This window comes from Cetorhinus maximus, chromosome 5, assembly GCF_964194155.1.
Source record: "Cetorhinus maximus chromosome 5, sCetMax3.hap1.1, whole genome shotgun sequence".
Classification (NCBI taxonomy): Eukaryota; Metazoa; Chordata; class Chondrichthyes; order Lamniformes; family Cetorhinidae; genus Cetorhinus; species Cetorhinus maximus.
Window position 1 is genome coordinate 95,765,445 of NC_135883.1, and position 26,260 is coordinate 95,791,704.

Consider the following 26,260-nt stretch of genomic DNA (forward strand, 5'->3'; position numbering starts at 1 on the left):
TGATAGAAAATTTTTGCTTTACATCAACACACAGTGTTGCATGGATCACTTATATGGCCAGCTAAATGTTCGCCCAGTGATCTGATAAAACTTCTGATTGAAAGGATGAAAAAACTTGTGCAGTTTGTTAACAACCAAGGGATCCACTTCAGGGTGTATCCGTCCCTTACTGCCTGCCAGACACTTGTTAAATACAATGTTAAACCGCAGACAGTAAAACCCCCTTGTGGCATTAAAGTATAAATTATACTGGCTTATTCTGGGGGGCAGATTCAGAAACTTCTCCACTAGCTGGAGTTCAGGTAATGGCTCAGTTATGAGGCGATCGCCATCCACAATGTGAAACTGTTCAATGGGAAAGTACTTGAGCCATCTCTCTAGGTGTTTTGTGTATATACTAGTTCTCACAGCCTTGTATTTAGTGTTTACCTCGCAGGTAGCGGGGTCAATTGCAAGTTTCTCAAATTTGTAGTATGTTTTATTCTTCCTTTCCTTTCCCTCCAGCACCTGAGTGTAATCTGAAATAGCTCGAGTTGTTGGCTCGCGCACAATGATCAGCAATTTGATGGACGAGTTCATTTTGTAAATTCTTTCAGGGACTTCCTCAGTGATGAAGTATGCTGGGCTTTTCTCAATAGTGATCTGATAGGGGTAGGAAAAGGGCATTTTTTTCCTGTACCATTCAATACCCTTAGCATAGTTTTCATCATTGTCAAAAAAATGGATTTCCTGTGAGGCTTTGACTACAGCTGGGTGTAAGTTCAGCATTTCAAGCAGGGCACGTGTTCCACCCTTGCGGACACCAATAATAATGGCTTGGGGAAGCTGTTGCACCATGTTGTGTAGTCTGATTTGTTCCTTTGTTGCATTGCCTTTGCGTAAATCATGTGACAAGCCTCTCTTGTACTGTAAAGCACGAAGCATGATTTGCTCTTGGTCCCCAAATTGACCTTCTATGGGACATGTGGGCTGGAGTCTGTAATAAAACAAGGATAGTCAGTAAAGCTCTATTAGCTATCAATACATATGTGACATTCTAACCACCACAGCCATCTAATTAGGTCATTAAAAAGATATACACAATAAAATTTATGCTTTCATCTTACTCTTATGCATGTTGTAATGACATCCATTCATTAATTAACCAAAATATCATTTCCTCAATAGAAATTTTGCTTAGTTTTGGATCTTCTAATAAATAGCTGTGATACCAGAGGAAAAAAAGTTACAATAGCAATACATTTTTTTATATGTCATCTTAATTTGAAATGACCCAGCTGCTGAGAAGCTAGGACATTATCTCCACAGAGTTCTGTGATGACTGAAACAGTAGACCACCAATCAAATGTGATGTTCTTCATTGGAGCTCTTTTTCACCTTCGCTGTCAAGTGGTAAGCTGGCAGTGTGGACCACTCACCTATTGTAGAGCCCAACTATTCCTATTCTGTTAAAAGCAGATGGATTCTGCAATACTCGTATGTTACATGTTACTGTTCAATGGCAGAGGTGAAAGTAATCACAAATGTATTTCAGGAAGGCCACTGGGCCATTTGGGCCAAATGTCTTGAGGATAAAGATGACCTTCATATCTCATGATAAGCATGTTATTTTTAGTAAGGGAACACTAATAGCATCATAAGCCTAAAGCCTATTCACCAGCTTTCCTGCCAGAATGAAAGAGAGTTCAACAGCAATGATGGGAGAGGTAAAGCAGAGGAAATGGAGAGAAAGTCCAAAATCTAATACAGTAGTATTAAATAAATCATCAACAATTTTCAGAAGCTGTTTAGCATTCATACCTCATAATCTCTTGAATATTAATTTTAAAATAAGTAAATTTGCTGTGAATTTTCTAAAAGCGAATTGATTTCTAAATTTCTAAAAGTGAATTAATTTGCTGCATAAATGGAGCAGAACTTTATTATTGTCAAGTGCCAACATATTTTTGCTGCAACACAAATTAGAATTCAATCTCCGTTTGTTTCTTTTCTATTGCTCCTAATGAAAGTTACTTATAAACCGATTGAACTCCAGTACTGGGGTGTTTCAATATTAGGAGTACGTTAGCGCTATTATTTCTGAGTTGTTATCTCCCCATACCTGTAAACAAGGAAGATAAGAGCACAGAAGAGTGAAAACTGAAATAACAGTGATAAAGAATTGATACAGAATGTTGACTTATTGGCTGAGACAATTTTGCAGTCACTATTTCAAAGTTGTATATATCCATACAAACACTATAGGGATGATTTTAACTCACCGCATTGGTGTAAACAGGGCAATGCTGGCTCTCAAATAGAATTGGCCCAAATGATGCTGCAATACCTCGCTTCCACCATTTTGGTCAGAGCCCTGAGACGGAATGCCAGACTGTTTCAGGCAGTTGCCATTCCTAATATGCAAATCAGCGTACTTTAATGTACAAAGGATTCCAATTGCAATTTTGAGATTGTTGTCATTATCAAATGATTGGAATGTTTACTGCAAACAATCTTTCCATTTCTACCAGGCATGAGCAGCCTAAACAAGGGCAAATTGGAAGCAGATCCAAATAGCGGCAGCCCTTTGAGCAAATTTTCTCACCTTTCCTGTCCTAGGCTCTGTCTCTTGGCTGGCTTAGCATGGAAATCAATCAATTTCTTGTCTTCTCATAACTCCTGAACTGCAGCATCACCTGCTTGGCTCCTTCAGCTTGCAAATGAGGCCAGGGAATAAAATGGTTCAGATGACTCTCCATCAACAGCCTCTCCCACCACTTTTTCATTAACTACCTGAAGTTAAAATTGTCCCTTGTATATTCCACAGGGATAACTGAGGATTTACAGTCTGGAAATTAATGGCTGGTTTTAGGCAGAAGTAATGTAACCAGTTTGATGAAAAGAGGAAGGTGTGAACAAGTGCACATGCCTTAAAGTAGGGAATTAACTGTCAGTTAAAAGAGTGGGACATGCTGGAAAAATAGCCAAAAGGTACTGAGGGATTGAAAGGATATGGAGGCAAATTCTTCAGCCCAGTTCTGCTGAAGATCAATCCTGTTGTAAAAACAAAAAACTACTGCGGATGCTGGAAATCCAAAACAAAAACAGAATTACCTGGAAAAAGTAGTTTGTTTTAGTTACACACATGATACTACGTTGGTTTGTAAACAATAATTAAAATTCAATAATTAAACAAATCAATGCTAAATAAGGATTTTGGATGAAAGTTGAAAATGGAAAAATCGATCCCATTGTATGGAAATTATCAAGTCATGTTCAATTGTCTAAGTACTTCTTATAATTCACTACCAACCACTGACACATTCTTCAATTATTTCCACCACTAGATTGATGACCCATGGGACTGGATTTTATGCTAATGGCAACATCCCTGCACCTCCCTCCCTCCTGTACAAAACTCATGGGCGAGCCCGCCTCTGCTTCGCCAGCTCGCCCCACAGCCAGTTAACAACCATCAGGACATTAATTGGTTTGAGGGGGGCCTTCCGTCCCCATTAGTAGGATGTCCTGCCTCTGAGAGCTGCCGGTCAATCAAATGGCCAGCAACTTTCTTGTCCCAGTAGTGCCACCAGTAGCGGTGGCCACTTCTGGGACTGCAGGCAGTCCAGAAGAGGAGACGCCAGACTTAAAGTTAAGTTTGCTTTTCATTGGGGACAGGAAGGCAGGCCTGTTGGAGGCTGAGATTTTCAGGGTCGTTGTGGGGGGAGAGGGAACTCTAGGGTGGGAAGAATTACCTTGAGGAGGGTCTCCCAATGGGCACAGGGAGGCACCCCCCTTGCCCAGACACTAGTCTGCCAAGTTTCATCTGGGAGGCTTGATGTGTGACACAGACCTCTCCTGCTGGGGTAAAATCCCATCAGTGATGGGAGAAGGCCCTTAATTGGCTATTAATTTAATATATTCAAGACTGAGTTAGACATTTTTTTGATAGACAAGTGAATCAAAGGATATGGGGGACAAGAAGGCAAGTGGAGCGAACGCCATAATCAGATCAGCTATGATGTTATTGAATGATGGAGCAGGCTTGATTGGCCATAAGATCTTGGGCGGTGTTTTCTGGCCCCAACGCTGGTGGGCATTGACCTGCCTGCAATGATGCCTGCCGGTGGCGGGCCAGAAAATCCCGCTACTTATGTCTTATTATCTTATGATCTTATTAATTATATCACTGTTCCTTCACTATGGATCAAAATCCTGGCACTCCCTTCCTATTAAGTACTGTCGGTGTGCCTACATCAGAGGGACTGCAGCAGTTCAAGATGGCAGTTCATCAATGCCTTTTTAAGGGCATTTAGGGAGGAACAACAAATGATGGCCTTGCCAGTGATGCTCACATCCCATGAAAAGAATAAAACAAAAAGTTGGTGATATTCTCTTAATGTTCAATCTGCAAACATATGGCACAAATAAATCTATGCCTATTGTGTCTGAGATTGAAATGGCTAGCATTACAGTAATTTGCTTCAAACTTATCATTAGGAGTAGATAATAACTAAATACGAACAAGGTGCAGGAGTAGACCATTTGGCCCCTCAAGCCTGCTCCATCATTTAATAAGATCATGGCTCATCTGATAGTAACCCCAAATCTGCACCCCGCCTACCCCCAATAACTTTTCACCGCCTTGCTTACCAAGAATCTACTTACCTCTGTCTTAAAAATAGTCAAAGACTCTGCATCCACTGCCTCTTCAGGAAGAGAGTTCCAAAGACTCACGACCCTCTGAGTGAAAACATTTCACTTCATCTCTATTTTAAATGGGCGGCTCCTTAGTTTTCAACAGTGACCCCTAGTTCTAGATTCTCCCACAAGAGAAAACATCCTCTCTACATCCACCCTGTCAAGACCTCTCAGGATTTATACGTTTCAATAAAATCACCTCTTACTCTTCTAAAGTCCAGCGGATACAAGCCTAGCCTGTCCAACCTTTCCTCATATTACAACCCACCCATTCCAGGTATTATTAAAGAAGCTATAACAGGGCACTTGTTAGACCTTCTCTTAGCTGCTTCCAACACATTTACATCCTTCCATAAATAAGCTGACCAATACTGTACACAATACTCCAGGTTTGGTCTCACTAGTGCTCAGTTATGAAGCATAACCCCCCTACTTTTGTATTCAATTCCCCTTGCAATAAATGATAACATTCTATTAACTTTCCTAATTAATTGCTGTACATGTATATTAGCCTTTTGCGATTCATGCACTAAGACACCTAGATCCCTCTGCATCTCAGAGCTCTGCAATCTCTCGCTATTTAGATAATATGCTTCTCTTTTATTCTTCCTGCCAAAATGGACAACTTTACATTTTCCAACATTATACTACATTTGCCAGATTTTTGCCCACTCACTTAACCTGTCTATATCCTTTTGTAGCCTCCTTGTGTCCTCTCCACAACTTACTTTCATACCTATCTTTGTGTCATCAGCAAATTTGGCAACCATCCTGTCCATCCCTTCATCCAAGTCAATTATATAAATTGTAAACAGTTGAGGTCCCAGCACTGATCCCTGTGGCACACCACTTGTTACATCTTACCAACCTGAAAAAGACCCATTTGTGCCTATTCTCTGCTTCCTGTTAGCCAGCCAATCTTCTATCCATGCCAATATGTTACTCCCTATACAATGAGCTTTTATTTTCCACAACAACCTTTAATGTTGCACTTTATCAAATGCCTTCTGGAAATCAAAGTACAGCACATCCACTGGTTCCCCTTTATCCACAGCACATTTACTTCTTCCAAGAACTCCAATAAGATGGTTTAATATGATTTCCCTTTCACAAAACCATGTTGACTCTGCCTGATTACCTTGAACTTATCCAAGTGCCCTGTTATAGCTTCTCTAATAATAGCTTCTAATGTTTTCCCTACAACAGATGTTAAGCTAATAGGCCTGTCGTTTCCCACTTTCTGTCTCCTTTCCTTTTTGTATAATGGAGTTACATTTGCTATCTCCCAATCTAATGGGACCTTCTCTGAATCTAGGGAGTTTAAGAAAATTAAAACCAATGCATCAACTATCTCACTAGCCACTTCTTTTAAAACCCTAGGATGAAGTTCATCAGGACCCGAGCACTTGTCAGCTTGCAGCTTCAACAATTTACTCAGTACTGCTTCCCTGGTGATAGTAATTTTCCTGTGTTCCCCCCTACCTTCCATTTCCTGATTTCCAGCTACCTCTGGGATGTTACTTGTATCCTTTATAGTAAAGACTGATGCAAAATACCTGTTCAATTCATCTGCCATTTCCTTGTTTTCCATTATCAGTTCTGCAGACTCACTTTCTATAGGACCAATGCTCAATTTGTTAACTCATTTCTTTTTAAAATATTTATAGAAACTCTTACTCTCTGTTTTTATATTTCTGGCTTTCTTTGTGTCATACTCCTTTTTTCCACTCCTTATTAATTTTTTAGTCATCCTTTGCTGTTCCTTATATTATGTCCAATCTTCTGACCTTCCACCTTTCTTTGCACAATTATATACTTTTTCTTTAAGTTTGATACTATATTTAATCTTTCTAGTTAACCACGGATGGTGTGTCCATCCCCTGGACTTTTGCTTACTCCTTGGAATGTATCTGTTCTGTGTATCCTGAAATTTCCCTTAACTGTTTGCCACTGCATGTCTATCGACCTATCCCTCAACTTAATTTGCCAATTCTCTTTAGCCAGCTCTGCTTTCATGCCCTCATAATTGCTCTTATTTAAGTTTAAAAACATAGTCTCAGACCCACTCCCCTCTCCCTCAAACTGAGTGTAAAATTCAATCATATTATGGTCACTGCTACCTAGGGATGCCTTCATTAATTAATTCCATCTTGTTGCACAATACCAGGCCAGGAATAGCCTGCTCTCTGGTTGGCTCCAGAACATGCTGTTCTAAGAAACTAACCCAGAAACATTCTATGAACTCATTATCTAGGGTACCTTTGCCCACCTGACTTTTCCACTTTATTTGTAGATTAAAATTTCTCATGATTATTGTTGTGCCTTTCTGACAAGATTCCATTATTTCTTCCTTTATGCCTCATCCTACCATGTAGTTACTATTTGGACACCTGTACATGACTTCCATAAGTGTCTTCTTGCCTTTACCATTTCTCATTTATACCCAAACTGTTTCCACATCCTGGGGCAGAATTTTACACCTCACGCGTAGGCGAGCACCTGACATAATTGGGCATGAAAAAGCGCGAGGGCTGATTAAGAATAGCCAGCATGGCTTTGTGCATGGTAGGTCGTGTTTAACGAACCTTGTAGAGTTTTTCGAGGAGGTTACCAAGAAAGTAGATGAAGGAAAGGCTGTGGATGTTGTCTGCATGGACTTTAGTAAGGCCTTTGACAAGGTCCCACATGGGAGGTTAGTTCAGAAGGTTCAGACACTTGGTATCCGTGGAGAGGTTGTAAACTGGATTCGAAATTGGCTGTGTGGGAGAAGACAGAGAGTGGTAGTGGATGATTGCTCCTCAGACTGGAGCTCTGTGACTAGTGGTGTGCCTCAGGGATCTGTGCTGGGACCATTGTTGTTTGTTGTCTATATCAATGATTTGGATGATAATGTGGTAAATTGGATCAGCAAGTTTGCTGATGACACTAAGATTGGAGGCGTTGTGGACAGCGAGGAAGGCTTTCAAAGCTTGCAGAGGGATCTGGACCAACCGGAAAAATGGGCCAGAAAATGGCAGATGGAATTTAATGCAGAAAAGTGTGAGGTGTTGCATTTTGGAAGGACAAACCAAGGTAGGACATACACAGTAAATGGTAGGGCACTGAGGAGTGCGGAGGAACAAAGGGATCTGGGAGTTCATATACATAATTCCCTGAAAGTGGTGTCACAGGTAGACAGGGTTGTAAAGAAAGCTTTTGGCATACTGGCCTTCATAAATCAAAGTATTGAGTATAGGAGTTGGGATGTTATGGTGAGGTTGTATAAGACATTGGTGAGGCCAACTTTGGAGTGTTGTGTGCAGTTCTGGTCGCCTAACTAAAGGAAGGATATCAGTAAGATTGAAAGAGTGCAGAGAAGATTTACTAGCATGTTGCCGGGTCTTAAGGAGTTGAGTTACAGGGAAAGATTAAACAGGTTAGGACTTTATTCCTTGGAGCATAGAAGGATGAGGAGAGATTTGATAGAAGTTTACAAAATTATGAGGGGTATAGACAGAGTAAATGCCAGTAGGCTCTTTCCACTTAGATTAGGAGAGATAAACACGAGAGGACATGGCTTTAGGATGAAAGAGGAAAGGTTTAGGGGGAACATTAGGGGGAACTTCTTCACTCAGAGAGTGGTGAGAGTGTGGAACGAGCTACCATCTGACGTGGTAAATGCGGGCTCACTCTTAAGTTTTAAGAATAAATTGGATAGATACATGGATGGGAGAGGTCTGGAGGGTTATGGACTGGGTGCAGGTCAATGGGATTAGCGGAATAATATTTCAGCACAGACTAGAAGGGCCAAATGGCCTGTTTTCTGTGCTGTAGTGTTCTATGGTTCTATGACGTCGGACGAACGTCCCACCATCATTGCACACTCGCGTGATATTTCGCACGGCAGGCACTTGTAAAAGTTGGAAGCGCGCCCACCAAAAATTAAGATGGCAACTAAGTCTGTTAACGGTGTAATTGTCTGCAGTTTTTCATGGCCTGTCCAACTGTACGGCTGGTGGATGGGTGAATCGGCCAGGCAGCCTTTGCATTTTTCCTCAAACCTCATCCAAAGGCTGGATGAAATCACCATTAGGGAATAAAATATAATTAAGTGTCTGGGGACAGCGTTTTTAAGAGATATGCCTTCAGGTGCTTGATTGTGATGCATGGACAGATTTTTTGCAGATTTTTATGCCTTTACTTCATTATTTGACGGTCTGCAGCTCCCTGCAGGGAGCTCTCTCACAGCTCACCTGTGCCTGTGGTGACGTCACCACTCGCCCTCTTTCCATCCCCATCCCAGCAGTGCTGAACTTCCCATCGCGCGTTTCACACTGGCTGATCATTAATTGGCCAGCCAGTGTGAAATCGTGGTCGGGGGCCGATTGCGGTCAGCTGTCCTTTTCCTGGCCATTCCCAGGCCTGCTGATCGCATGCACCCACCAAGAGTAAAATTCAGGCACTGGTTTCCTGAACTTAGGTCATCCCTCTCTATTGTGCTAAACCACAAACCCCCCCCACCTTTGCCTCGCTTCCTGATCATTAGTAATTCATGGCAAAGCCAGTTTCATGGAATCCAATTTGAACATAAGCTTCTTAATATCAGAGGAAATGCTTATGCTTTCTTAGAGGAAACTCACACTAGTGTTATGGACAATGGAGGAGAGATAAACTGAAACCCTCAATTCACTTCTCTTCTGTCCATAATCAGTGTGGTTTATTTTTGAAAAGGTAGATGTGTGTGTTTCTAAACCCCCATTAGTGTTGGGTCAAATTAAAAACGTCACCAGCAGTAGATCTTTGTGTGTTTAAACATAGAGGATTATATATTTACATACTCACTCTGAAAGATCTAAAAGTTACATCAGTCACACACCACACACTCAAGGAAGGTACAATTAAAGATGGTAGCGTACTTCAACAAACATAAACCAAAAGAATAATTAACAGTTCACGTGTCTTTGTGAGTCCAGTAAAGAAGGGAGCATTTTCTGGGGTCGAATATCAGGATTACTGCGGGAATCATTCGATAAAAAATGATCAGTAGTTCGTGAAGTCATGCACTCATGGCTCTTGTATTAGGAGGCCCAATTTCTTGACAGGTGAACTTGGAATCAGACTGGGAGGCTTTTTAAAACACTTTAAAGCATCTCAGTTCTTAAAAGGCAAAGATAGTGCATCACTGCCTTTTGCAGCTCTTGTCTTGTTGGTGTTATTTTGCAGACTGCCCAGGTATCTTCTGAATTTTGAGAGAAAAGGATTTCAGTACCAGAGAACCAGTTTCAGTCACATGGTCAGCGGCATTGATACACAATAGGAAGTAGACTTGTGGACAACTGGTCTCATCAGCTTTCCTTTGTCAGTGTGAACCTGCATACGTAGAGTCTAGGAGTCCATTGACTGTTTTGGAATAAGCTTCAAACAATGGCAGGCATGTCCAATCAGGGGGTAGACCCCCACCCATTATGATTCAATATGGAACTTTCTGGAAGCTTTGTAGCCTGTCTTAAAGTTGCAAAGGCCACCTGGACACCTTGGCAGTCATCTTAACAGTTCAACAGTCTCAATTTTAAAAAAATAAAGGGGTCCCTAAGCTTTCATATGAACACAGTCCATGTTTAAAGTTATGAATATGACATGCCTTTTACTGGGGATGACATTAGGAATATCTGATTGACATAGTATTAGTTGCTTTAAACTAATACCTAAATTACCATGGCTCTGTTGGCAAAACAAATGGTTCTAGCCTGACCTTTTATAGAGTTAATGGGCAATTCCCTACATATGTGTTTGAAGGGTCCACCCCTTCTATATGAGCCAATATATTTGCTGGGCAAATTGCAGATTCCTCTTTGTCTACCTCTGACAATTAATTAAAGTCTATTTTTCATTTTCTTTTCAACTCTACACTTGGTATTAGCCCTAAGTGCTTGAGAAGGGTAGAAGGTAATTAGAGATAAGAAAGTCGATTTGACCCATCTTAATTCATCAATACAGAGAGGTCTGAATGTCTCCTCCCACTCCCCCACTACTCTATTGGAAATTTATTCTGCATGTTCATTACTCTTTGTGAAGAAGAAATTTCCTCCCATCCATTCTAAAATTATTAGTTTGAACACGTATCTCCTGGTTCTAGTCCCACAGTTTAAGTAATATTAATTATTTGTATACTCTTAACGATTGTAGATACTTCCATAAAATTCTCTCTCATGAAGACCAAGTCTTTTCAGACTTTCCTCACAACTCATAACACCAGTGGCAAGATTTTTCTCTGTGCTTCGAGATCCTGAAATTGGGACCAAATGTGGGTCCTGGGTTTGTAGCTGCTGACAGCGAGGCCAGCATTGCAATGCTCCCGGAGACTAATTGGGTTTGTCGAGCTTACTGTTCTATTAAGAACAGCGGGTGGGATCACTATCCTGCTGACCTCAAAGTGAGAGGTGGGTGCAGCAAAGTCAGGAGGAGATCTCAAGTGTGCCTCAACATGAAGACATCTCGGAGGCATAAAATTAAATTTATGATGCAGGTTAGGGAAGGTTGGAAGGCCCTGTGAAAGGGAGGGGGAATCCCTCTTGTGTCCATTGTTAGAGCCGGGGGATTTGCCTTTCTTCCCCGAGGCTTTATCCATAGAGCATAGCCTGCCGCAGCTTGTGGGCCACTCCAAAATTGGCAAGCCCGAAAAATCGCCCTAATTGAGATCTTTAGTATTCATATTGACAGATCTAGAGATCAGATCTTCAATGCACTTTTGAAATGTTTGCTTGCCTCTCTTTTTTCTTGGTGACCAAAACCGGACACAATATTCAAGCTGTGGTATGACTAGACCACCATAAAGTTTTAGTATTATCTCCTGTGACTTATATTGTACAGTTTTGTCCACGTAGTTCAACATCCTATTGGATTGTTGGTTGTTGTTGTACTGGTTGGACATGTTTAATGTTAACCTACTCGGTCTCATACAGAATCAGAATCACAGAATCACACAGTGCAGAAGATGCCCTTCGGCCCATCGAGTCTGCACCGACACCTGAGAAACACCTGACCTACCTACCTAATCCCATTTACCAGCACTTGGCCTATAGCCATGAATGTTATGACGTGCCAAGTGCTCATCCAGTTACTTTTTAAAGGATGTGAGGCAACCCGCCTCCACCACCCTCCCAGGCAGAGCATTCCAGACCGTCACCACCTTCTGGGTAAAAAAGTTTTTCCTCACATCCCCCCTAAACCTCCTGCCCCTCACCTTGAACTTATGTCCCCTCATGATTGACTCATCAACTAAGGGGAATAGCTGCTCCTTATCCACCCTGTCCATGCCCCTCATAATCTTGTACACCCGATTGGGTCACCCCTCAGTCTTCTCTGCTCCAACGAAAACAACCCAAGTCTATCCAACCTCTCTTCATAACTTAAATGTTTCATCCCAGGCAACATCCTGGTGAATCTCCTCTGCATCCCCTCCAGTGCAATCACATCCTTCCTATAATGTGATGACCAGAACTGCACACAGTACTCCAGCTGTGGCCTCACCAAGGTTCTATACAACTCCAACATGACCTCCCTATGTTTGTAATCTATGCCTCGATTGATAAAGGCAAGTGTCCCATATGCCTTTTTCACCACACCACTAACATGCCCCTCTGCCTTCAGAGATCTATGGACACACAGGCCAAGGTCCCTTTGTTCCTCAGAACTTCCTAGTGCCATGCCATTCATTGAATACTTCCTTGTCAAATTACTCCTTCCAAAAGTGTATCACCTCACATTTTTCAGGGTTAAATTCCATCTGCCACTTATCGGCCCATTTGACCATCCCAACTATATCTTCCTGTAGCCCAAGACACTCAACCTCACTATTAACCACCCAGCCAATCTTTGTGTCATCCACATACTTACTAATCCTACCCCCCACATAGTCATCTATGTCGTTTATATAAATGACAAATAATAGGGGACCCAGTACAGATCCCTCTGGTACACCACTGGACACTGGCTTCCAGTCACTAAAGTTTCATCCTTAACTACTTTAACATTATTCTTGTCGCATGTGTGTCTATTATTCCTTCAACTGTTCACATTTCACCTGCCATAGCTCTACCCACTTACATATCTTATTCAACACATTCTGCAATTTCTGAGCTGTTTCTTCACATTCCACTGCTCCGTCTGGTTTGGTATTATCTGTATTCTCACTGGAATGAGTTTTTGAATCCAGGTCATTCATGTAATGTATGAAAAAATAAGTGGTACCAGCATTGAGTCCTGAAGTGCCCTACACAGTATTGACCTCTTGCCAACATAACTCTTCCAACAAGTGTACATTGCTTTCTGCCTTTCAGCTATTTTCATATCCATTCCCAGGTCATACCCTGAATCCCCACAACATTGAGTTATGTGGAGCTTTATCAAAAGCCCTCTGGAAGTCAAAGTACAGCATGCTATTAGGATTAACACAGTCTACTTGGATTGTCACTTCCTCAAAGTTGAGAAGGTTAATCAGGCAGCATCATTTCCTTTCCAAATCCATGCTTACTGCCGTTATCTAGCCTTGCTGTATGGAATTTGTCGTTACTACACTTTGGCTGTAAAGCATTTTGAGACATCACAAGATTGTGGAAGGTGCTATATAAATGGAAGTTACTTCTTCTATCTCAATTCCATTGTTTATCTGGAATGGAAGTAAGATGATGATGATGCCACTTGCATTTATATGGCACTGTTAATCTCTCTCTCTTAGGTTGACATAGATGTAGAGTAACAATTATAATTTTGCATCCAGGTTATTAATCCAGATAATTACATCAGAGAAGCGGCATGTGTTGCTGTGATTCTCCTTCATATTTGTGAACAGGACAATGATTCATTATCTGTTCCATGGTCTGTATTTTTTCCCTTTTCTGCATCCAGTATCTGCATTTTCCATTGCTTATAAAGGGTGAAGTTTAGGGTTGCCCATGAATTTAGTGGAAAACCGAAGTCATAGGGATCATTTGCATAATATCTTCCATGAGGTGTTTGTTTGTGACTTTTTTGTGAACTCAATTCTGCCTTCCCAAGCTTCCTTAGGGTTGAATTCTCATTGTTAAATATTAACACATGGGCTTAAAAGGGCTTATGTGACTTCAAACAGTGTTGAGGGACATTGTTGATGTCCTGGTGGAAGGAGCAGTGTTGGTTTTCCTAGATTTGTTGGATTTCTCGGAGGTTGCAACACCATAACAAGTGGATGGCGAGCAATTTGTGACAGCATGGGCAGCCAGGATATAGGGATCATCCTGGTTGTTTCAGTGCAGTGTCCAATTTGACGCCAAGAAATTGAGTGCGGTGTATGATTTCTTCTGGCCCATATCAGTAAGTGCACAGTACTTGGCTATATCGCTGAAGTCCAAAGCAGTGATTTTGAGGCTCCACAGACAATGCTTCCCAATTTCTGGACCAGGTTGACCCTAGGTGGCTATCCTCTTCAGGTGGTCGTAGAAATTTAACATGTGACCCAGCTTCATTCCAAGACAGATCAGAGCAAGGCCATGTCACATTGTATTGCCAAAGCAGGTCATTTTCAGGGTGTGCTTAACATTCCTGTTATCAAGATGAATTCAGTGGCTGTTGTTTTGTGGGGGTTTGGCTAATCTTTCATTTCTGGAAATACTCCAACGCGGAACTGCCGGAGAGTGTGGTGGAGGCACATTCAACTGAGGCCTTCAAAAGAGAATTGGATAATTATCTGAAGAGAGTGAGAACCCATTTCAAGGTGGAGATGTTTGTTTGTGTCGCCAGGACAAGGTCATCCGTATATGTAAATTTGTCCACCTTCGTTGGAGGCATGTTGCTCATTTAAACACTGAAGCATGAGTACTAAGCCTTGTGGCAGTCCATTGTTAAGGAAAAGGGGTGAGCTGACTTTGTGGACCAAATGGATAGGTAACCACCAATTGCTCAGCATCATCCACATCAGGCAGTGTTTTGAGGCAGGAGATGAAGCACCTTTAATGTAGCATAACATGTTTTGTCACCCTTTTTGAATATGGGCATCACATAAGCCTGTTGTCAATCTACTGGGCCAGAATTTTTCTGCTGGGCGTGCAGGGGTGGGCCCTGTACGCCAACACATAAAATGACGCGAGGTGATGTTGGGCGTGCGTCCCAACATCACCGCACGTCATTCAGATCTTTCGTTCGGCGGGCGCGCACTGGAGTTGGCTGTGCGCCCGCCGAATTGTCAAAGGCATCTTAAGGCCATTAATAAACTAACTAACATCATTTTCAGGGCTGCCCGTCCAATCTTAAGATTGGCGGGCAGGCGAAGAGCCCAGGCGGCCTTTGCATTTTTCATGAAATCTCATCCACGGGTGGGATAAGGTTTCATGAAGGTTTTATTAATTAAATAAACATTTTTATCAAGATTCAAAAACATATCCCAGCTCACGTGACACTGTCACATGAGGGGACATGTCTGAATAATTTTCTTTTTTCTTTTTTTTCCCCCTAACTTTACAGCTGTACTTAATCTCCCTAAGGCATGGAGCTGCCTCAGGGAGATTTCTGCGCTCTTTCGCGCATGTGCCGAAAGAGCGCAGGCCCTGATTCTCCCTCCACCCCCCTGCCTGCACAGGTAGTGCTGAGCACTACTGGGTGTGCGTCATGCTGGGTGGGCCTTAAGTGGCCTGCCCATGTGAAATGCCGGTGCACAGCCGATCGCGGGCGGTGATTGGCTCCGTACCCGCCCGCGCCCGCTCCCACTCCCACTCCCAACCGGCCTGCCTGACGGGGAGAAAATTCTCCCCCTGGACTCATTATGATTACCAAAGCTGTGCAAATCTTCCCCCTGGTCTCTGTTAACCCTGGGATAAATACCAGCCATCCCTTGGGTTTTATTTGCTTTGAGCCTGTTTAGTCAATCTAGGACTTCCATCTCATTTATAACAAGTCATTGATTTTACATGGGGTATTTTTGCTTTGCAATGACATGTTGCTCATGTCTTCCCCTGTAAATAATTGGAGGGAATAGTGATTCAGAATATTTATTATGTTCTGCTCATCCTCAGTCTTGAGACTGTGTCTTTTCCACTCTCCTCTGACTGCCTCTTGCTATTGTGGTACCGAAAGGGTTCTTTTTATTATTAGACTTAGCCTCAGCTGCTATGTTTGTTTCCAGGTCTTTCTTCATGCCCACACTTTTAACATGTTTCTACAGTTTCTCCCTCAATTAGCTCCATCTCTCATTCCTGTGGAGAATCTGTCAATTCCTACACAATGGATCTTAATTGAAACAAGTCACACCCGCCCTCCCAATTTTCTCTTTCCCTCCCTGAAGGCAGTGGTTAATGTTGGCTATGATTCCACCACGTGCTGACACCCCTCTGATATATCTGACAAATGACTATTCTTTAAGTGTGAACTTGGAGGTCGAATTATTGCATTATTAACTAGTTATTAACTATGTTGGGGCCATAAGCCGAGCCCAACTATGTCCTTAATTCATATCTACAAACACATTCATTTTCTAACAGTGGTTGCTGGATTGGGATCATGAGTTAGGAACTGTTGATTTTTTTCCTTCCCTGAGGCTAAAAGTAATGCTGTTTCACTGTTTTGGCTGAGATCAGCTAAATCAGTAAAATCCATGGAGCAAATCTGGGATTTTATTTGCTTGTATGTACGTGCATTATACTAAGTAGTTTGTTTACCCACAGTGGCTTGTATAGAGACTGAAGTAATTTTTGTCATTCTTTCTGGGGCTGAACTAAAACTTGCCAGTTCTTACATGAAAATGACTACTTCCACAAAACACAAATCCCCGAGTCCAGAAAGCCTTGAAATGAACGTTCAGCAATAAATAAAGGCTTATGATCTGGACATGATATGTAGGATCTATATCACATTCAGAAACAGTATTTATAGTATCACACTAGTACAAGGCTGACCTGTAATATCAGGAAGAAGTGCAAAAGCTGGGTTTCACCCACACCACAGGAGAAACTGGAAAATAACAGGTTTTCTACATCGTATAAAAATAATGAAATAAATGAGCTTTAAATCATATTAACATGATGTCAGTTTATGACACACAGCTGACATAACTACATTAAATTTCTGATTAAATTATTGAGCATGTCTGCCTTACAGAACAATTACAGAAATGGATTTCATCAAAGATTTATTGATTCTAATCATAAATTAGAGCGATCTATTTATTGCTAGTAACAGTGGGACCAGTCAGGGAAACATATCAATTTCCTTTTCAATATCTAACAGTTCCATTCTTCTACTATTGATTAACAATTCTTGCAATTTTTTTCTCCTGGCACTAGTGACTTGTCATTTATGCACTGCTCTGGGGGATCAGTATCTTGACTATTCCCAGACAGAGCATCTGTACACCATCATTATTGTAAAATGTGTTCATTCTGATCCTATTGACATCACATCATTTGGTGTGAATGTGCAAAGTAACCCAATTTGAATTTGTAAGTCCCTTGCAAACATGGTCAGGTCAATTTTACTATAGATTGTCTCAGGTTCAATTCTTCTTTAAAACAAGAAAACAAGCTAGGGAAAAAAACTATTGTAAAAAATATTCACAAAAAGATTATATCTGCTTTTAAATCAATGTGGATGTTATAATAGGTGGTTGCCCAGAAAGCACCATTTAATTTAGAAAATAAAGAATACATAATATGTAAATATATAATTTAGAAATCAAGATTCCTGCTGGTCACATCTGAAATAATTGGAAATCAGACAGGATGTGGCATTCTGAGCTCATTTGGTGTCACGTTGTGTGTGAAATGCTATAGTTTGACACACACCTCATGTCAATGGGGCTGTAGGTTCAGTTCTTTTTTCAGGCACAGTGTTGCTGATCAATCAAGCCAAAACTGAGGCCAATTTCCCTGTCAGACACAAAATAACAGAACTGGCAAAACCATTTCTCCTTTCTTATTTCTTTGTATTTTTTTTAGATGAACAAATTCAGAGCCTTACAGGCGCTATCAGAGATTTTGAATGTAAAGAGCTTGTGAGGGGGGGGGGGGGTGCGGGGCACGGGGTGGTGGTGGTAGGGGGAGGTGGAGGGGAGGGCACTGGCTGAGGAGTAAAAAACGAGGCTACTGCAAGAATTACAGCATCTGTAAATGTCAGGGTGTAAGTTGGAGTGAGAAGTCCAGAATAAGGAAGAGAAAGAATATTCTAAATATAAATGGCTTGATGGAGGTGGCTGAGGGGTTTGGGGGGGGGGGGGGGAGGGAGTGGGGGGAGGGGTGGGGGGCGGATGCTAGCTTAAAAAGTAATATAGAACTTCTTTTTATTAGTTTTTTAAATACCTAATTCTATTATTTTATTTAAAATTATTTGAAATACATCTGACATTGCCTTATTATTTTTCTTGTTGTTTCGTTAATTTGTATTTCTCTTTTTCTCCTGTTCTCCTCCTCCGCTTGTTGACTTCGCTGTAATTACAATTAATTTCAGGACATTTATAACAATGCCTAATGTTGAACATAGAATGACAACACAAACCTCCACCTTCACTGGTCATTACTCTAATGCAGAATTGCTATTTTTATTATTTCTTTCTTTTTCATTTCTATTCTTGACTCCAATGCTAGGGGTTACCTGAGTATGTTCCAGGTGACTCACGAGCTAATTTTCAGCTCACTACCTGTGAGGGACAACTCAACATTTAATATAACCTCTTCATGACATAGCTGCAACTAGGAACTTACCTTATTTAATTTTATTAGCACAAAATAATTTCAGTTTTACCTATTATTTGTTTTTATACATCATATTTGTTATTTAATTTTATTTCTTATACCATTTTAGCTTTACTGAATGAAAAATATTTATTAGTCGTTTATTTATTGCCATACTTAATGAAAACCAAAATATAGCAAATTCCATATATTTAATTTTGCCGATCTATGAAACTACACAGGGTATAGGAGCCATTAAGGTGCTTTACCATCAAAAGTTGTAAATGTCTCAATTATACAATGAGGAAAGTATTATTATTATTGAAGCTGTCATGTGGACATAATCTTACTTCCTTCACTTAGATACCTTGCCGGACCAGCAGTAGGTAGCTTGTCTGTGATGATAAACTGTGTAGTATGATAAACTGTGTAGTTTCAGCTGGTTATAATCAAGTAGCATTTTTGCATGCTCTTGGGGATCCCATAAGACTTAGTTCTGCAACCTGCTCTTAAACTCTCTGTTAAGTGGGGAATGTGCTTACAGGGAAAGGATACCACTACCTAGACTGCACTGGGCAAACAGAAACCCTACCTGTATATATTATTCAGTGGCGTGGTTTGGATACTCTTACATGAAATGATTGTTTTCTGCATGGGTGAAGTACCCAACTGACCAAAGAATTGATTGTGTTAAAGGTGGACTCACAAACAGACTAATGAACTTAGAAGGATTTTACTTGAAATGCTCTTGTTTTATGGGCTAGCAGTGAGACTGTTTGGTTAATTTCTGCAGAATTTCTGCTAATTTATAGATAATGTAATTGCCAGCTCCACTTAAATCTATATATATATTGCTGAAAAGAGAGCCATGTTGCCTCTCTTCATCTTGTGTCTCATGAGGACAAATGTAAGAATGCAAAATTTTTAACACACAACAATTTATGCTGCAGGAGAAAAAGGTGCTGATTAGTTGCCAAGTCAACTCTGATTGGCCAAGGTGTTGCCATGGAGAAAGTAACAGGAAACTATAGGCTCCTTAAGCTCCCTGGTAATTCAAAAAAGACACAAGGCTTGAATATATTCCTTTAGTTTGCGAAGAACAGGTCCCTGTGTATGAATGTATGTCACTTCTAGCAAGCGTAAATGAGCCACATAATGAGCTTGATTGATTATCTTAAATTGGTTGTTAGTGTTATTATTATACAGGCACTCAGGATTGTTCAGCAAGTGCTGCCCAATCTTGGAATCACATCGAACAGTAGATATTGTGTTTTGGGTTTTGCAAGAACATCTTTTTGGACTGATGCCAGCATCCTGTTTGTGGAAAATACCATTCATGTGGTCACATGATTGTAACAGTGTGAAACAGCCTGCTTAATCTGTTGTTCAAATTTTTGAGATACTTTGCCTTTCTAGGGTAATTTGAGGTAGACCAGGCACTGTTCAGGTCCGAAAGTGGGGGTCATTTGTGAGTTTGTGCAGTACACAGTGAAGAATGATCTGATCAGGATAGCCATTGTCACGCAGGGTAGCTTTGATGAGCTCTATTTCTGTGTCAAGCTTGCAAAGTGAGTAAATGTTGAGTGCCCTATCTACAAAATTGCTAATAAGGTCAATGTTATAGCATGTGGAGTTATACAAGTCTCAACATGTATATTAACTGGTCAAATTGTAAATCTATATATTTTAATTCTGAATTTTATAACAAAATATAGAGCAAGCACAGAGCACTGATTTAATTAGTGTTCTTGGAATAATCTAAAACAGCTAATCTTTTTATTCCATACAATGAAACGTTTTGCATAGAAAACTGCTCACTTTAATGAATGTGTTACTTTTAGGTTCTCTTTTCCCATCCCTTCCCTGCCTGTCAGCCTGGTATTGGCTCACCCCAATGCCTCTACAATACTAAAAGAACTGGGGCTGTGTAAGCCTCATGTTGACTTGCATTCAGGCTTCTCACCTATCAGAATGGAGAAGCATCTTGTCTTCAGGAAGGTTCTCCAAGGTCCTGAACTTGTAGATGTGAATTTACATTCTACTGCCATGTCAAATAAGCACAAAATTAAGAAAGTACATTCAACTGGAACTTACCGTGCAGAAAAAAATCAGGTAATGCAACAGAAATGTTACCCTTTCAATGTGAAAAGAGAATAAGTATACAAACCTATCCAAGCTCCCAACTCTGGCAACTATATATAAGAGACTTCCAACAGCAAGGCTGCCCAACACAAAGAGCTTCTGTCTCAGCAACACTTGCTGTTTGAATAGCATGGCCCTCCATCAATCTTCAGGACTGCTTCTTCAGCCTGTAGTGACCAGAGGGTAAAAACACCAATCAGAAATGTGGAAACCCATAGGCTACCATTAATTAGAAGTTAGTTGATCAATCATTTGGTTTTTAAAGGTTAAGTAAACATATACTTTGAAAAAATGGAACCTGTAGATAATCTGTAAGATCAATGTTTTTCTCCCATAATGAAGACTGATGATTCAGTGTGAAGCTTCAAGGATAGTGTACTCAATATTGAGCTTTTTTTTTTTGCACATTAACAGAAATGCATAGTCCCAGTTTACAGGAATTAGCATCATCCCCTTGCAGTTAACTGTTATCAATCACAAAACTTGGTAGGCCACCTTTATGTAGAGCAGAAGGACTAATCTATTGCCTTTTGCCTGAGAAAGTTTTGATTTTTTTCAGTTGTAATGTTGTTATAGAATTCAAGGGGGTTATTACACTATTATCAGATGAATGAATCATTCATACTCCCCTCAAATTCATCACATTGTCTGTTTGATACAGTTCACTTTGTAGCTGATATTGAACCAACTTACAATTTCTCAGGATGCTTTTTCCTTTCACCGTATATTTACTAATCTAGTAATTTAAATTTTACTTTGTTCTAACTTCTTAGTTTTAGTCGAATATAGTTATTGAAACAATGTATCAATAACACTGTGGACTTTCCTCTTTTTAAAATAGCTGAAACCCTTTAGGATGGACTCAACGTACAACAATATACCTTTAATCAGAGGTGTTCTGATGAAATGTCATGGACCTGAAATGTTAACTCTGTTTTTCTTTCCACAGATGCTGCCTGACCTGCTGAGCATTTCCAGCATTTTCCGTTTTTATTTCAGATTTCCAGCATCCACAGGATTTTGCTTCTGTGTTTGAATGTACCTCTAAGCTTGTCAAAAATGATTTTCGCTGAACAAAGAGTTTTCTTTTCTTCTTGCTCTTTTGGTCTTTGTTCAATGAGCCCCGTCTGTTTAAGTGGAGCATAATCTCTACTTTCTTCAAAAGTTACACAAGATTACTGCCACAATGTTTATTGTCTTTTTGTTTACTCCCCCTTTTAGCCCTCTTTTAGGTATATGTTAGTTTGCCTTAGCTTTAAGGCAATGAGCTTCCAGGCTTCTGCCACGCTGGTTTATAACCTGCTGTTATAAAGTGAATGGAAGCACATGCAGGATCAATCTCCCTCCAATTTTGCTTCTTCCCTCCTTATGAGGATGGATATGGCTTGTACTCCCTCATAATAAAGCAGCTGAAACTGATAATTGACTGTGTGAGCAATCAGCACCCACCTACCTATGTGCTACTGTGGCACAGCCCATGAGGATTACAAGGCCACTGGCGCACCCATGACACCCTTACATATTCCAAGCTGTACATAAAGAAAAGATAATCACTAGAGAAACATATAAACCATTTCTTAGTTCCCATGCTCCTGTGAACAATTAAAGATGCCAATCCTTTTACAGTCTTCACATATAAGCTTTTTTTTGCCATCAGTTATACTCAACTAAATTCTTGCGCACTTCAAACAATCAGATGTAACCTTTACAAAGGCAGTAGCAGCGGCTACAGCTGCCCACCACTTTTTGATGGAGCAGCTTTGAAGATGTATTATATAAAGGAGTCTGCTGCATGCTGGTTTACAAAAATCAAATGCACTAAAGATAAGCCCCAATCCAATATAACAAATGAAAGTGATTAGAATTACAATTTTAACCTTTCTCTGGCACAAATCTTTATTTAGGCTTGAACAAAAATGTACTTGAGTGAATTAACATATATTTCCATGCGGTCTAATGACATAGCAGGCAGCATTTAGTCAAGGCAACAGGGGTCTCGCCTGCTGGCTGGAGAACCGGTGAGAGTCCACATCACCTCCTTTGGGGAAAGCCTGCCAGAGTTAAGTGCTGAGCAGGCACTTCATTGGCCAGCAGCAGGCCTTCTCTGGAATCAAGGACCCCAGGTGCGGGAATCCCACCCCGCAAGAGCTGTTGGCCAATCAGAGGCTGACAGCTGTCCATTGAAGCACCGGCAGGAACGTTGGCAGTTGCCAGCAATGCACCCATGGTGAGGCCTAGGATCACTGAGGGATCCAGCCACCAATAGGGATGGGGGATTATGGAGTGCGGGTTGTGAGAGGTGGGTTGGCAGCATTGGCAGGGGGCTGGCTGTCGCCTCCCCTCTTTTGTCAATGCTGCTTCCGGCGTTGACCCGCTCGCTCTTATTGTGGGCTTTCTTGTCTTGCAGACAGACAGAAAGATTGAGTGTCATCGCAATGGGTGCATGAGCAGTTTAGGAGCATGACTGCCTATGGTAGCTGCTGAGCCCTCCTCAGTAAGTGAATAACAAGCAGGATGTCCTGTATCTGATAGAAGATTGAGAGTGTGAAGTGGCTGGTACACTTTTAGTCACAGGTCCCATCTGTTGCTGAGTCCTGCAATCCAAACTCCTGTCTGACCCTCCTGTGAACCTGCACACTTACACTGCCTGATGCCCTTAGTGTCACTTTGCAGTGAGTAGACAGTGCCACTTACCCTGGCTGAGTGCACCAGATAATTCATCCTGTTCCTGAACTGCTGGACAGTTCTTTGGTGGGCCCCATAGGCGTTAACCTCCACTGCCACACATGCCTAAACCATCATGGTCAGATGGGAGAGCCTCCTGCTGCCATCCCAGCATCTCCAGCCTTTCTTGGACAGCCGAGAGGAGAACCTACAGGGAAGCTTCGCTGGACTGTGGGGCCATATGTTGTCTGGTCTGTGACACCCTGGTCTTGGCAGAATAAGGAGCCCCTGACTTGCAGTGAGTGAATGGCTGTCTGGGTGCCTTTTAAATATGGCATCAGGGCCTTCGACCCCATGAGGTAACACGGGGAAGGCGGCTACCTGCCCGTCCCCGCAGTGAGATTTGGCAAGTACCTCATGGATGCATATGTAATGAGCTGAACAGCACAGGGTCATGTATGGCCAGCTGTCCCGTGCTCCCTTCACCACCGCACCCCCCCACCCCTGCCGCTGAAATCACTCGTACTTCCGCGCCAATCATTGAACTTAAGAGTCCAGAATGGAAAATTCCGGCCGCTAACTTTGTTTCTCTGCACAAATGCTCCCTGACCTGCTGAGTATTTCCAGCATTTTCTGTTTTTATTATGTAAGGTTGATCTTGCTTGTCCTTGTTAAGAATGATCAGCATTAGAAAACTGCATTAATCACAGGATGTTTGAATTGCATTAATATGAAGTGCTGAGCTTCGATTAATATTTTTCCTTGATGTACAAAGTACCCAGTACACCTTATATCACAGATACAGTAACCACTCCATGAATTTCCTTTACTGTATCACATAATCTGGTATAATATAGAGTCTTGAATCCCAAATGATTATAGCAATCATCGAAAACATTCACTAAAATGGTCCCAAATCTATAATTAGGAAAGTCTGTTGTGTTCGTTTGTAGCACTGTAGTATTTGTCGGTATTTTGGGCCGTTTGAAACTTAGATCCAAACAGCTTTTCTTTAGAATACATAAGGAGTTAATTGTAATGTTAAATTGTTGTGATGAAGTACGTAACATGTAACTTTATCTGATCTTTCAATAAAAGACTAAACTGTTGAACTCCATCGAGGATAACTCATAGACTCCTTTATTTGTTGTCAATCAGAAACACTTTATATCTGAATCCAAATGCTCGGTTCTGATGAAAGGTCGCAGACCTGAAATTTAATTCTGTATTTTTTCTACAGATGATGCCAGACCTGCTGAGTATTTCCAGCATTTTCTGTTTTTATTTCAGATTTCCAGTATCCTCAGTATTTTCCTTTTATCCAAAAATGCTTTCAAAGTTACAAAATTGCAATGGTTTCTAACAGCCTCTGTGTTAAGAGTATGTCAGTGGTTTTGCCACTGGGTGATGTTATGCGCCAAATGGAACTGCATGATACACTACCCCTGGTTATCTTACTGTGATGAGGGAGCCAAGTGCATAAGTCTCTTCTGCCAGTACACAGACTCTGCACTACAGTCCTAGGTTGAACTGTAGGGGATCTTGGAGGAACCTTGGCCCACAGAGACATGATATACAGGAGAGATGTGGGTATGTCCTGCCATCATTAATCCAGCTTTGAGTCAAATAGTACCCACTGCAACATAAAATGGCATTGATCGACTATGAGATATATAAATTCAACATCGACATTGGTGATCTCTGAGAAACTAGATTGGCCAGCACTAGATCAAAATGTGAGGCCAATTATACCTTCTACTGGAATGCAAAAGTGCAAATGATGACTGTGACATGGAGTGGGCTTTGCTGTCAGCAACAGAATAATGCAGATAATTGAGATGCCTATCACATATTCTGAACTCCTCACATCTCTAATACCTCATATCAGATGGAGGTTTTGTCACCATCAACTGTGCTTATGTACCAACCTTGTATGCCAATTCTGAAGACAAAGACAACTTATATGACATTCCAGATGTTTTTCTGGAGCATCTGCCACATGGAGAAAAGCTAGTTCTCCTGGGGACTTTAATGCAATAATTGGGTCAGATAGAGTTTTGTGGCAAACGTGCCTCAGTCATCATGGCATTGGTAATATGAATGAAAATGGACAATGACCACTAGAACTTTGTGTTACCAACGTCTTGCAGGGCAGACATTGGCACAAGGTATCATGGCGCCATTCGAGATTGGGCCAGTGGCACCAATTTAACCTGACGACACAGGCCAGGATTTTACAGCCCCTCCTGCCCGGTGGGATATTACTGTCCCGCTGAACTAAATGGAAATTTAAATAGCTTGCAGCACCCACCGGGGGAACACACCAAGGCGGGGCCGTAAAATCCTGGCCACGAGCTGCCCAACGTTCTTCACACCCTCACCTATCACAGTGCAAATTGCAATATTGATCACTTGCTTGTCAACAGCAGGGTGAAGGTGTAACCATGGAAAATACACAAGTCCAAACACAATGGTATGCCATGCATCAACACTCCATGCACAAGGGATGATAACAAACGTCAGAAGTTTTCAGAGGCTCTCCGGCACTCCCTTCCACCTGAGGGCTCATCAGATAATGCTGATGAAGCATTCCAGTCTCTGCAGTTAATCATCTAGAAAACTGCAGCAACCATGTTTGGCAAAGAAGAAACAGGAACAAAGATTGGTTCAAGACCCATCTTGTAGAAACGACTCCTGTCATTGAAGCAAAGAGATCAGCTTACCTGATCTCCTGTCTCCTAACCCTAAAGCACATGACAATCAAATGCTAGCCTTGGAAGTCTTTTTAGAAGGCAGCAATGTACTTAGCCAAATGTTGGATCAATCAATGCAAAGGAAAACAAACTGCTAGTGACAATGGTAATGTAGGTACAGCAAGTAATTAGGAAGGAAAATGGAATGTTGCCCTTTATTGCAATTGAGTGGGATGGAGTATAAAAGTGATGAAGTCTTGCTACCACTCTACATGGCATTGCTGAGAAAGCACCTGGAGTGCTATATACAATTTTGGTTTCCTTACTTAAGGAGGGATATACTTGCATTGGAGGCAGTTCAGCAAAGGTTCGCTAGATTGATTCCAAGGATGAACAGGTTGTCTTATG

At 41.3% G+C, this 26,260-nt stretch overlaps 1 protein-coding gene across 1 annotated transcript; it reads right to left on the bottom strand.

Moving 5' to 3' along the window:
- Positions 1-45: 45 nt before the first annotated feature.
- LOC144681124 (heparan sulfate glucosamine 3-O-sulfotransferase 5) lies at positions 46-20,627 on the bottom strand. The gene is made up of 2 exons (XM_078542854.1): positions 20,521-20,627; positions 46-976 (listed from the first exon to the last, which is right to left on the bottom strand). The coding sequence occupies exons 1-2, from the start codon at positions 20,625-20,627 to the stop codon at positions 46-48; spliced, it is 1,038 nt and encodes a 345-aa protein (XP_078398980.1).
- Positions 20,628-26,260: the final 5,633 nt, after the last annotated feature.

What these genes read in the sequence shown, in the direction of transcription:
- LOC144681124 (XM_078542854.1), bottom strand. Translation starts at nt 20,627, where the DNA reads ATGCTATTCAAACAGCAAGTGTTGCTGAGACAGAAGCTCTTTGTGTTG. An exon ending in AGAGTTGGGAGCTTGGATAG is followed by an intron (nt 977 to 20,520) that starts GTTTGTATACTT and finishes GTTTTATTACAG; the next exon opens with ACTCCAGCCCACATGTCCCA.